This window comes from Myotis myotis, unplaced genomic scaffold (genome assembly GCF_014108235.1).
Source record: "Myotis myotis isolate mMyoMyo1 unplaced genomic scaffold, mMyoMyo1.p scaffold_m19_p_1, whole genome shotgun sequence".
NCBI classification, from domain to species: domain Eukaryota; kingdom Metazoa; phylum Chordata; class Mammalia; order Chiroptera; family Vespertilionidae; genus Myotis; species Myotis myotis.
The window spans coordinates 208,951,510-208,965,838 of NW_023416313.1; the positions used below are offsets into that span (position 1 = coordinate 208,951,510).

The 14,329-nt window shown below is 42.4% G+C and overlaps 1 protein-coding gene across 2 annotated transcripts in view; it reads left to right on the top strand.

Moving 5' to 3' along the window:
- Positions 1 to 793: 793 nt before the first annotated feature.
- The window catches only part of TSHR (thyroid stimulating hormone receptor), a 108,146-nt gene continuing 94,610 nt past the window's right edge, over positions 794 to 14,329 (top strand). The window contains exon 1 of one of the 2 annotated variants that reach the window (XM_036325462.1): positions 794 to 966. In XM_036325462.1, the coding sequence (XP_036181355.1) occupies positions 797 to 966 (170 nt within the window). In that variant the 5' untranslated portion in view covers positions 794 to 796. The remainder of the gene's footprint in view (positions 967 to 14,329) is intronic. The other variant, XM_036325471.1, reaches the window with a different exon arrangement.

Below are 14,329 nucleotides of genomic sequence, written 5' to 3' on the forward strand. Positions count from 1 at the left end.
TGTTCCTGCCATTCCTGGTTCTGCCCAGCAGATGGCCCCAGAGCCTAGTTCCCGGCCCGCCTAGAGCCAAGTCCGCCTGCTGCAATGTGAGCTGACGCCTCCAGGTGACTCCTCAATACAATTTCTGTGCAAAGCGGTCGGGTTTGCGCTGAAGTTGGGGAGCAGTGAGGGTCCGCCAGAGGTATTGCGCCCCGGCTTCTCCGCACCTCAGGCTGGCATCCTCAGAGGCACCTTAGGCCAGAAGGATCTTGACCCGCGTCTGCCCTGGACGGTGCATTTTGCGGGAAGTTTTCTCTGCAGTGCGTGCGAGCCTTGGGGGAGAAGGGGGAGCGGGGGAGAGGGGTCCTGACAGGCAGCGCTTTTCGGAATCTACCCACGGGAAAAGGTGGCCCACTGGACTTAACGACAAGGAAAGGGCGGCGGGGGGGGGGGGCGCTTCTGAACTAGGCTTTGGAAAGAGCTAATGGAAGGAACGCGCGAGGCTGGCTGGAAAGCAGGGTGGGGACAGCAGGGACTGGTGTTAAGTGTCAGGGAACAGACAGAGCGGGCTGCGTGGCTCAGGGCTAGGAAAGTAAAGCCAATGGGCTTGTTTGCGTGGAGAGTTGCCTAGGGAAACAGAACACTTGAGAGCCTCTTTGCCCTCTCCAGCCTCCTCTTTGGTGCTGAAGTCACAACCACCAGGAGTCCTCTTTCTCCCACTCCTCCCTCGCTCCTTCCGCGCGGGGAGCTCGGAGCACAGAGGGCTGAGAATGAGGCGATAGTGGAGGAAGAAGAAATGGCCTCGGACCCCTGGAAAATGAGGCCGATGCCCCTACTGCAGCTGGCGCTGCTTCTCGGCCTGCCCAGGAGCTTAGGGGGGAAAGGGTGTGCTTCTCCGCCCTGTGAGTGCCACCAGGAGGACAACTTCAGAGTCACCTGCAAGGATATCCATCGCATCCCAGTCCTACCGCCCGGGACACAGACTCTGTGAGTACCTGGGAGAGGAGAGGGTAGGTCCCAGAGGCCAAGGGCAGCCGGAAAGGTGGACGGAAGTGCACAAAAAGAACTTGAGAACAGGCCAAAGGGTGTGTGTGTGTGTGTGTGTGTGTGTGTGTGTGTGTGTGTGCGCGCGCACGCGCGCGCAATGAATAAAAACTCAATCCCATAAATTTGGGATTGCTGACCTCATAGTTATTTAATAACGCAGGAAACGGTAACAAAACTTTGGTACAAGATGAGCTATTCTGCATATTCCCTGCTCCTCGCCCAGGCTAAATCTTCCTTTTACCTCAGGTATGAACAAGATTAGTAGCAATTCAAGAACTGACTTTTCTATTTGATATTGGGTAATAAAAATTTGCAAAAAAAATGTATTTCTCCTTTTAGTCTTCCAAAATGGGAAATTATCTTAGCTGGTCTTGCTGGTTCATCAAATAGTTGAAAAAATTTAGTCAGGTATTCTTTTTTAAAATATACCCTTTATATTTTCCATGAAGGTAACTTTGTATGAAGTACCTGAGTTACTTTCTCAAAGGTTAACTGCCCACTAACATAGTGGATCCAGAAGTTTCCTTTGCCATAGGCATGGGAGAGGAATAAAGAGGTAAAATTTCATAAAATGCATTTTATCTGCATATTAAATGATGCCAAAAATTGTCAGATGGTTATTAGCCTTATTGGGGTGTTATCACTTCATCCTATATAATAAAAGCCTAATATGCAAATTGACCAAACAGCAGAATGACCAGCGGGACGACCGGTTGCTATGATGTGCACTGACCACAGGGGGGCAGACGCTCAACGCAGGAGCTGCCCCCAGCCTGCAGGTCCCAAGCCAGCCTAGGCAGGTGCCAGTGGGGGATCCCCCCGATCATCCTGTGGGTCACCCTGCAGAGGGAGGCAACTGGCTGCAGCGACGGGGTGATCAGGGGATGGGGCGATCAGGGGATGGGGCTAGCTGGTGAGCGGCACCAGGCCGGCCAAGATGGGTGCCAGCGGGGGCCCCCCCGATCACCCCACCAGTCGCCCCACAGATTGGTCCTGATCACTGGCCTGGCCTAGGGACCCTACCCATGCATGCATTTTGTGCACCGGGCTTCTAGTAAGTTATATAAATGTCTAATCACTATGCTGTACACCTGAACCTCATGTAATATGTATGTCAACTGTAATAGATAAAATTTATTTTTAAAAGTTGCCAAATTAAAAACAAGGGTCAACAAGTTCTATTGTATGCTTATTCCTTAAGAGGCATTTAAATCAATGACCATTGAAAGGATAATTACAGACAAAAGCCAGGAAAAAGGCTTTCTTGGGTGGTTAAAAATGGAGCACAAAGAAAAAAAAAAATAGTAAAACAACCTAGGCTGGTTAAACCTAGTTCAGGTAAGATAATACAAGTTATTAATGTAGATACATGAAAAGCAATGATGAAGTTGCACTTCAGGATTTTCTCAGGACTGTAGCTGATAGGGACATTAAATAGTGGTGAATGTTGTTTGGTGATTAATGTTGCAGTACAGGTTCTGTGCTCTGAGGGGAGTGCAGGAAGCTGCTGATGGATGATTCTCTCATCATTGATCTTTCTATCTCTCTCTCCCTCCCCCTTCCTTTCTCTGAAATCAATATAAGCATATATTTTTTAAAGATACAGATTAGGGGTCCGTTCTTTCCAGAAGCCTCTCTTGATCTATGACCCCTAGACTGGGTGAGCTCCCCCCCCCCCCCCAACATTCTGTGCACAACCTCTATCCTAGTCCTTAAACATGGCATGCTTTTCTGTAACTTATTTCTTTGCATGCCTACCAAGTAGGACACGAGCTCCTCTAACACGGAAACCCTGTCATTCAACCTTAGAACTACTTTGATGTTCAAAAAAAAGTTTAAGTGAGTGAATGACCGAACATAAATATGCTAGTCTCATTATTCGCTGTGAGGATAAAGAAGGCCAGAGAGATCACTTCTTCGGGGACTTCTTTAAAGGTGGCAGAATTCCAAGTCATTGAAGAGAAATGAGGCTCTGACAGTGGAAGTGAATTTGGATTCATCCTGTCAATTCCACCAAATGATGAGGAGAAAGGGTAACATCAGAGAAAGAGCGATGGAGGAGGAGTCAGGAAACCTGCATTCTCTTTACCCCCCTCTCACTGATGGTGAAATTAGGTGAGATCATGGATTTAGAAGAACCCAAGTTTCCTTCTGGGTAAAACAGAGGGTTTAGTTAGGTGCTTTCTGATGTCTGTGATGCTCAAGAGGGAATCCACTGAGCCACAAAGGCTAAGAACTGGATAGAGACAGGAGCAAGGAGAATCTGACCTTAAAAACAATTAGGGGGAGGAAGGCGGTGGGACTATTCTGAAGAATTAAGTTATTCTGAGATAGAGAAGAGAACATTTAAAAGTATGGGTAAAGTGGTATGCTAATTTAAATAATGACTACAACCATCTACAACAGTAGCAAACTGATTTTTGAAAATTTTGTGGGGCAATAGAACTCTACTGCCCCACAAAGTTTTGAAAAGTCACAGTGGATTCCCTTCTGTATGTCCTCTTTCAAAAAGTGTCTATTTAGGTCCTTTGCCCATTTTTTGATTGGATTGTTTATCTTCCTTTTGTTAAGTTATATGAATTCCTTTTGTTAAGTTGTATGAATTCTTTGTAAATTTTGGAGATTAAACCCTTATCTGAAATAGCATTGGCAAATATGTTCTCCCATGCAGTGGGCTTTCTTGTTGTTTTGTTGATAGTTTGTTTTGCTGTGCAAAAGCTTTTTATTTTGATGTAGTCCTATTTGTTTATATTCTCCTTAGTCTCCATTGCCCTAGGAGCTGTGTCGGTAAAGGAATTGCTACAGATTCAATGCAATCCCCACTAAAATATTTCAAAGGTCTAGAACAAACTCTCCAAAAATTCATCTGGAATAAAAAAAGACACCAAATAGCCACAGTAATCCTGAGAAAGAAAAACAAAGTTGGAGGGATCACAAAACCAGATATCAAGCTATATTACCAAGCCACGGTTCTCAAAACTGCCTGGTACTGGCACAAGAACAGACATACAGACCAGTGGAACAGAACAGAGAACCCAGAAATTTACCCAAGCCATTATTATGCTCAATTAATATTTGACAAGAGAGGCAAGAGCATACAATGGAGTCAAGACAGTCTCTTCAATAAATGGTGTTGGGAAATTTGGTCAGATACATGCAAAAAAAAAAAAGAAAAGAAAGAAACTAGATGACCAACTTACACTATACACAAAAACAAACTCAAAATGGCTAAAGGATTTTCATGTAAGATGGGAAACCATAAAAATCATACAAGACTTTACAGGCAGCAAAATGGCATCTATTTTCTTACTTCAGCTCTGATAGCATAGTAATACACATAAAACATATTATTAAGTGAGTGAATTTTATCTGCTTTATCAATCAATTGAAAAAGTTTTTTCCCTCCAGAGCTGAGAAATTGTTAACTTGAATTGATCTATTTGATTATTTTAAAATTTCCTTGTTGTACAAAGTATGTTTATTACCCTTCAGATGAAGATTAATTACCTGGAGGTTCATGGGCTTCGTGGGGGTCCATTCAGTCCTCCTGGGAATCTGTGATGAAATGAAATTTTGAATACAAGTAAACTGCTGAATCTATAACCTTGCTCAGATTTCCAGAGGTGCCCTTAACCCCACCCCCAAAAAAGTCAAGAAATTGTGTTTTGGGAGAATTTGGCATTTTTGTTTAATAACTGTATATTTGGTATTAAATGTGACTCAGTCCTTTTATTACTAGAGGCCCAGTGCATGAAATTTGTGCACTCGGGGTGGGAGGTCCTCTCAGCTGGGATTGCAAGACAGTGCAGGCCAGGCTGAGGGACCCAACCAGTGCACAATCGGGGTCAGGGAGGGATGCGGGAGGTTGGCCAGCCAGGGAGGGACCCTGGGAGGGCTCCAGGGCGTGTCGGTCCCATCTCTCTCAGTCCTGATCCGCCAGACCCCAGCAGCCAGCTAACCTACCAGTCAAAGAGTCTGCTCCCCTGGTGGTCAGTGCATGTCATAGCAAGCGGTTGAGCAGCCTTAGCATATCACTAGCATATTACGTTTTGATTGGTTGAATGGCAAACTGGATGACCAGACACTTAGCATATTAGGCTTTTATTATATAGGATAAAGAACACTAAAACATATTTTTAAATAAATAAAAATTTGCCTGACCTTCGGATGTGATATTTTTTCTCTGAAACACTGTATTACCTCGTGATGTCTTGCACTTAGCCCTTAAATAGGCTCTTCATGCAGAAGTTCACTAAATGTATTTTAAAGTAGTTTACAAACAGATTTTACAAGTTTCTGATGCCTCGTATCTGACATTAAATGCTCCATACTGGACCTGTTTCCATTTTCACTGACGCTGGGTGGGATGCTTAATTACCATTTTGCCTTTCATTGGTGCAATTAAAACACAGTTGAAGGAAATGTATGGGGGAAATGGTCCCATGTGTTCAAAGCTGCAAATTGGATTTTTAAAGGGTTCCATTTAGGTATAAGACTCTACTTACTTTGCTTGACTTTGGTTGAATCCTTAAGAACATTCAGGGTGTTTCAAAAATTTTTTTCTTAAAATGACAAAGCAGCAGTCGTGATTTTTAAACCATCTTATAAATGTTGTTCTCTTACATGTAGTGACATGTAAATATGCCCTGGATTTTTCTGCTCCAGCCCTATTTAAAATATTTTACCCTCAGGATAGTCCAGAAACTCAAATATTTCATCATCATCTTAACTCAATTTTCCACACCCCTCTTGCACCTGGGAAGAGTTCCCTGTGTCCCAGTTTTTCTTTGAAAAACCTGATCCCTGTATTTATATGATATGTGAAGCCTTGGGCTTACATCTTGGAGGCATTAGCTTAATTTTACCCACTCCTGAGTGTTATTGTAATTACTCCAGAGCAGGGATTGAAAGCGTCTCTTCTTACTGCCAGCTACTGTCACTCCGTATTTTGTTATTTCCATCTTTTGTGAACGGGAAAGGAGAAACCTGACCTCAGGGAAATGATCTGTACAAAACAATGAACATAACAGTGTTGAGTGGGCTTTGTGACTGCTCTGTTTCCTTCTCAACACTCTTCTCAGTTATTTCTGGCTACGTGGCCATCCAAGGATTTGAGATGACCAGAAACCTTACCTCTGGACAGGTGGCATTTTATTGCAGCTTTTCTTCCTTCCTACCATTCTTCTTTTTTTTCAATAAATATTTATTGATCACCTATATACACAGGTACTATTTTAGGCATTGGTGATATCTAATACATGACCTCATTGATCTGACATTCTAGCAGGGGGAAATAGCCAGATAATAATAATACTAATAATAATAATACACATAGAATGTCAGATGGTGATAAGTATAATGGAGAAAAATTAAGGGAGAGGGAGAAGGAATGCTGGAAGTTGCATTTTAAATGGTCCGAGAAGGCCTCACTGAGCAGGTGACATTTGAATATCAATCTTGGGAGAGAAATTCTGAATAAATGCAAAGACCTCGAGGTAGGAGTACATGGGAGGAGCATGCATGTATATTTTAGAAGTAACAAGAAGAGAAATGTGTATATTTAAGAAGTAATAAAGAGAGAAATGTGGCTGAACCAGAGAGGGTTATGGAAAATGAGATCAGAGAAGTTATAAGACAGATGATGTACTTTGTAGACACTATAAGACATTAAATATGTATATGTTCTAAATGGGATAAGAAGCTTAATAGGATATTTAGTTCAAAAAAAATCACATGAACTGATTTACATTTTATTAGGATCACCCTGGCAACTGTGTTTGTTAATCAGTAAGTGATGACAATGGCTTGGACCAGCTTAACAGCGGGGAAGGAGGTGAAATATGGTTGAATCTTGGATTTTATGATGAAGGCAAAGCCAACAGGATTTCCTAACAGACTGTGTGGAGTCTGAGTGAAATCAAGAGTTAATGTCTTAGCCTGGGTTCTCCAGAAATCAGAGCCTGTGTGACAATTCTTACTGGGGTGTGTGATTTGGGGGAGCAGAACGGTAGGATGGGGGAATGACATTGGCAGGGAGGGAGAGTCGGCTGCTGCTTCGAAGCAAATAGTTGCTGATCCCATGGGACTCCCTGTGAATTCCGATGCTATGCATCTCAGGACCCTTGCTCTAGGAGGGAGGAAAGGGAAATTACATCCATCAGCTTCTAGTCCCCTGGGTCAGGGTGTTAATTGCACCAACCTTCCATGTTTCTTGTGTATAAATGAAGAAAGAGTTCCCAGATAGTGACAGAAAAGCTCCAGGGTGGAAGGTAAGACCCTGCACTTGACTCTCCAGTCACTCCCCATCCCCTCTCTGCCCATTGCCCAAGCAACCACTAATCTGCTTCTGTCTCTATGAATTTGTCTATTCTGGACAGTTTATATAAATGGAATCATATCACATGTGACCTCTGTGCCTGGCTTTTTTTACATACTTAGCAGTGTTTTCATGTTTCATGCACACTGTAGGGATGGAAAGGGTGTGGGCAGCCAGACAAGTGGCCTGAGGGGAAAACACAGGTCAAGAGGCCAAGCTTTAGGTACTTTCAGGATGTTTCAGGCAGATTCATTTCTGACACACTGGAGTAGAGAGCAGTCCCACTCCATGTCTAAATGCCTTACACCTTATATCTAACCATCTGAACAGCAAGAATGCCCATGCTTATTCTCAGAGGCTTAGAACCATGAAATTGCTTCCCCATGTCACAGGTTTTAAGAGTCCCCGGCCAGTGAAGTGTTTCTAGCCAGTTGGCTGAGGAACACCAACCGCTTATCCCTTTTGCATCCCATGGCAATCTTCGTCAACACTTCTAGAAAGAGGTGACTTCATAGCAATGCATGAGTCATTGTCCGTTAACTCTTTACCCTTTAAAGAGCCAATACTTATGCAAAGGACTTTTCTCTGTTCTAGGGAAGCTGCAGAACTCAAACAGTATCCTTTTTGTAATGGGTTTTCTCATAATAACATTGGCTTCTATGTCTTATTGTGTTTCTCCATTAAAAAATTTAATCAACATGCTAATAAAGAAAATTTGCTATGAATTTTTTTAAAAAAGGTTCAATGAGAGAAATAGAGTAGTCTTCCCCTTCTGTTTACCAGAGCTTACTTCTCAGCTATTTCTTTCCAGCCCACTCTGGGCTTGGGTTTCTAGGAAGATGTGCATTCAAATTCTAGCTCTCCACCAACTCACTATGTGGGAGACCATTTGCTCAACTCACAAGATGAACAAACTAATGAGATCTGCTGCAGCTACGTCACAGAGTGGTTTTGAGGATCACGCGAGATAATGCTAGCAGCTCTACATGAAATACCTGGTAAACCAGAATAAAGCTTTGATCACAAGTTAACTATTATCACTAATGCAGTAGTGGGTCTGAGACCCAGACCCGGCAGTGTGGGCATTACATCAGTTTGTAGAGGTCAAGCTCTCACGCAGGGACCATTCAGCAGCTGTTAGGCTTGAGGGCTGTGCAGCCTTAGTAAGAAGAGCAAACACATGTCCTCCATGCAAAAGGGACATTTTAAAGATTTACAGGATTTCTTGTCTTCTGCCAGAGATACTTATCCCTGGGGAGTTACTGTTTGTAGTGTAAAGTGGCCGAAATTCTGACTGGACCCTATTGGGTATTTCTGTCCCAATAGGGTCCATAACTCTGTAAGAAGGATTTTATCTGTTCAATGTCAGATTTTGGCTGAAAAGCCTGTTAGTATTTCCAAACTCTCCAGATGTCCCTACTTAATGCTTGGCTGGTCTTCTTAGGTAGCATAACCAAGTTGCCATTTCACAACCAGCCTCCATCCCCAGGATCTAAAACAGCAAATCCAGAAGCTCTGAAACGTGCTCTATGAAGCATGAAAGGATCCGTTCAGGTTCTGTCTGATTCAGTTCTGTGAGATAATAGACATTCTAACGTACCTATGAATTCCCTTTATTCATAAGAAACTTGGCACTTTCCAGAAAGTATGTCTCTCATGACCAAGAAAAGTAGGGTGACTTGGGGATGCAATGCTTTCTTTTTATAGTGTGTCTAGTATCTTCATTTTCAATAGCAGCAGTTGGTCTCAGGACCACAATTGGTACTTACCATCTCTATCCTCCACTGACTATTCTAAATTCCCCAGCTCTCATCCCTTCTGGCCTTGATGACTTATCTGATATGATCCAAGATCTCATTCCTCAGAGATCTAGGCCTGTGGTAACCATACTCTTCTCACACTAGGGTTGCTAGAATTGACTATTTTAGTCATAATTGAGCAAGTACTATGACATGGCCAGGTGGATTCCTGAATTCTATACATATTTCCCCCTGCCATCATTATATAACAAATGTCTACTACCTCTTCCTGGTGATCAGAATCAGTTACTCCCATCAATTACTGCCATCCTATGTCCCTGAACATAAGGAATCCAAAATGTCCAGGTAGGAATCATAGCTTGTAGTTCCCTGCAGAGCCTAGAATTGTGGGGATGGGAAGCACAGAATTCCGTGGTGGGTCATTGACCATAATGGCAACTGGGACCACTTCTGCTTCTGTCCCTTGGTTCCTAGACCTATATATTCTTGCTAACAGGACACAACATCCAAATAGTTTGTAAATCATTCTGTAATCTGCATGATGGTATCCTATCATGGCAGAAGTATTACCTACAAGTTAGCACTTCCATGTGCCTTTGGCAGGTGACTTTATTGCTCTGTAAAACCAATTGCTTCTGGATTGTGTGGCACTTGATATGGCCATGGGCTTACCTCCCTATCTCCTTCTCTGTGAAGTGAGTCTCATGATCAGATGGTATGTTATATGAGACTGTATGCCTAGATCAGATACTTTGAAATCTCCCAGATAGTGGTGCTAGCTGAGGCTCTAGGCTGCCAAGAATAAGTGCCTACTACTATAACAATAAATCACTGGCCCTTCCAGTAAGAAAAGGCTCAAAGTGGTCATCTTGCCACCAAGTGGCCATGTGGTCCCCTCAAGTAATAGTGTTACATTGATCTCTCTTGCAAACTGGTTGGACTCTCAATGATAGTAGTAGTAGATCAGCCTTGATAAGTAGGGGAGTCCATGCTATTGACATGTAATGTTCATTCTGTTAATGTGCCAATCATGCTAATTCTGGAGCGGCCAATGACAAAAGATGGCTACTGTCAACTAATCAATTTTGTCTTGGCTATTCAATGCTTCTTCTGTGGTGGCCAAGCTTTGGTGGTCATTAATATATGATACGAAGATCTTCACATTTCATACCCACTCTCATATATTCATCCACAAGCATCTAGCCCAGATTTTTTTCTCTGCAAAATTATTAACTTTTTCTTCCCAGGCCCCTGACTAGCTGGGCAATCCTTTTGCTCACGATTCCATATGTAGTCTTATCTCAGGCAACTTTTCCATGAAATCCTCCCATTAGGAAGATTTTCTCTTGCTGCTGTCTTTCAAGGCCACATGCAGCCAAATTCAGTATGTTCATTTTAGGTGGACATATTGAAAAAACATCTACATACCAAATCAAATGACCCATTAACCAAGTTCAGTTATACTGGAGCAAATGCTGAGACAGAGTTGGGAATGCATGTGGTTTGCAGGAGGTAACATCTGTGAAAGATAAAGAGAGAGGAAGCAGGACTTGGTAGATACAGCCTCACATTCTCTGCAAATTGGACAAAGTCTTGGCCAACCCAGTGGGGAACTCTTAGTGAAGACGGCTTGTGAGAGGGGCCCCACATTGGGCATAACAGCCAGGCCCTAGTGCCCCTGCCATGCTCATCCATTAGCTGTGGGCTTACCAGGAAGATTAGGGCCTTGGTTCAAACATGTGACAGATCCCAAATGTGCTACAGATAGAGGCTGGTAGCAAATGTCTTCTTGACAGTTAAACAGAAAGCTGTTTCTTGGAGGGAGATCAGAGTGGCACATTTCCAGAGCTGTCACATCCTTTCTTTTTTTTTTTATCTTTTCAGTTTGCACTTCCTTGGATTTTTCTTTACAAGCTTCTTTTCCTCTACCTAATACTTACTTGATGTTTCTTAGGTTCTCTTTTCAGGCCACACTTCCACCAGCCACCTTGTCAACTCCCATTCACACATCAAATGAGACTCTCATGAATTTCCATTTCAGATCTTTAGGCTAGGTCTCTTCTGAGCACTAGGTCTATATTATCCATCTGCCTATAAAGATAGCTTACAGATTCCTAACATTTAGCATTTCTAAAAGTGACCTCATTATCTTCTTAGCCAAAACTCTTTCTGTGTAGGGATCTCAGTGAATAGTTCACATTTTCCCAGATCCTCAAAACAAACAGCATAGAGTTATCCTTGATACTGTCTTCTCTCTCATTCCTAATATCAAATCCATAATCATTACCAATCTAAACATGTCTTCAATCTATCTCGATTCCATTCTTGTTATTGCTATCAAAGTTCACACCACCATCATTGTTTCCCACCTGAGCCACTATAAATGGAGTTTCTTCTGTGCTTATTAAACACAGCAGCCAGAGTAATAATTATAAAATGTACTGTGGATGAGGTCCTCAATTCCCTGTGTAACAGATCATTGGCTTCTATTGCTCTCAGGGGAGCCTAACAGTCCTGAATTCCTCTTTCAGAGTGATGCTGACTTTGCAATTGTTTTATCTTCTAGACCAGGGGTGGGCAAACTTTTTGACTCGAGGGCCACAATAGGTTCTTAAACTGGACCGGAGGGCCGGAACAAAAGCATGGATGGAGTGTTTGTGTGAACTAATATAAATTCAAAGTAAACATCATTACATAAAAGGGTACGGTCTTTTTTTTTTTTTTTTAATTTTATTCATTTCAAACGGGCCGGATCTGGCCCGTGGGCCGTAGTTTGCCCACGGTTGTTCTAGACTATTGGCACCTAAGGTCAGGGATTGAATGGTATTCATTCACCTTTGCTTCCCTTAGGATACCTAACCTAGTGCCTTGCACATAGCAGATTCACAAAATTATCCAGGATTGAAGTGAACCTTCAGTGTGCTGGCTAGTAGATCTTTTTAACCAATAGCCATCTTATCCTGGGTTCCCTGGAAAACAGAGTTAACTTGCTAATGTGAGAGTGAAGAACAAGAGAAGTAAGGCGGGGGGTGGGGGGGGGGGGGCCGTGCTTCCTTCCCAAAGAGACAGGAGAAACCCAGCAGGTAATGTGGCAAGTGCCTCTGCACGGCCACACGGGGTACCTGTGGACAGGCTCTGTGAAGGCCGTGCTTTGCGGCAGTTCATGAGAAGGAACTCACCCACCTCCTGTTTCTCATTGATCCAAGTTACTCCCTGCACTTCCTTTGTGTCATCTGGCCCCTTCTATGGCTCCCTGGAAAGATGGCTTCCATGCCCTATTGGGAGGCCTTTCATTTGAGTCCAGAGTGGAACACAGGTGCATGTAAGATGTGGCCAACAAACTATCCCTGAAGCTCAGCCTGTTGTGACTTTTACTGGGTTAGATTTTAAATACACTGATGCTAGAAACACAAAACTGGTGGCAGTTTTCTTTAAGAGAGTGGCCTGCAACAGGAATAATTGTTAAACGTTTTATACAAGTAAATAGTGACTGTGATGAATAAGAAGATTAAAACACAGATTGAACATGTCCTGATTTTTCTCTCTTAATCACGAGTAATTTGCAAATCCATACATGGCTTTTTAAAAAACTATATATTCTCATCTGATCTTATGATTCAAAATTAAAAGACCTATAAACTCCTCTTCCCATGAAATCACTCAATACAGTACAAAAGTCCATCCTTTAGCCTATCACTCTCTATCCCCATATGTAACTCATACCTACAATGAAAGTTGCTCACCAGCACACATGACAAAAAAACACTGAAGTGGGAAGGGGGTGGGGGGGGGATTCTTTTCTCAAGCAAGTGGTTCTATCCACTTACGAAAAAGACTTGAGAGCTTGGACAGACTTCAAGAGCCTCTGAATGTTTTTCTTCAGCAGAAATTCCAGCCCAGATGTTCAATAACCCAGGTTTGTTTTCAAAGAGGAAATAAAGAAACAAATCTCATAAAGACAGGCCAGACTTTGAAAGCAATTAATGATGACAGGTCCAAGGATTCTGCTTCATTTTATTATTAACGCTGCCACTCTTTCCAGATTCCAATGTCAGATACTGGTGAAGGAGAAGTAAAAAAAAAAAAAAAGTCTGGAAATTGAAGATAAATTATTAGTGGGAGGCACCCACAGAAGGGGACCTTTTGAAGTAGTGTTCAGAGTGGAGAAGGAGAATTGAAGGGTCAGTTGACTGCCAGGGGATACTGTGAAGTTAGCAGATGAAAACGGTTGACAAACAGGAGCCTAAGGAAGGTCTAATCATAAACTTTACACTTTGAACAGATCATTGCAGATCAAAATCAGCTGACATATTGGTGGAGAAGCTGCTTTATTTTTTTTTTATGTGTTTTGTTTTTTTAATTATTCCCCGAGGACATAGTTTTAATGATTTTTAGAAAGAGAGGAAGGGGGAGAGAGAGAAACACTGATTGGCAACCTCTAATACACACCCTGACTAGGGATCAAACCCGCAACCCAAGTATGTGCCCTCACTAGGAGTTGAACCTACAACCTTCTGGTGCATGGGATGATGCTCCAACCAACTGAGCCACCTGGTCAGGGCGAGAAGCTACTTTAAATTCATTTACACCAACAAGCCCAGAGAGTGATAAAGCAATCAACTCATAAATCTCAGAAGTCACTATGTGGAATTTCCAGGGAATTTGGGGAAATAAATGTTAGACTAGAAAGGATCACTTAGTTCTGGTTTTCAAAAAAATTAAAGGGAAAAGGTACTTATTAAAGCACTGACCTGTATGTGCTGGTCAGTGTTTTGGGTTGTGGGTTGTATAAAAAGTGTAATAGCCTTTCTTCTTGAGTCAATCACATTCCAGTCAGGAAACTGGACGTAAACTTTTCTCTCATGCAATATGTTAAAGTCTGTAACAGAGGTAAAGGGCAATGAACATGGAAAGAAGAAAAAAGATTTAAATAATTGCTACTATTTGTATAGTGGTTTAGAATGTATGAATAGCTTACATTATCTTATTTTATTTAATTCTCAAAACAATTCTGACGGAGAATCCTCAACTTACAGAATAATCAGAAGCTCAGAGCAGTTAAGTGGCCCAGCTATTTGACTGTTTGGATGCTCTTTGCTTCCCCAGTGTCTACTCCCTTTCCTGGGAGATTTGAACTATTTTTAAATGAATTATTGTGCAATACAAATGCCACACATGACTACAGTTCTTCTTTATTCTTGGAAACTTTCTCCTATGACCCAGGAAA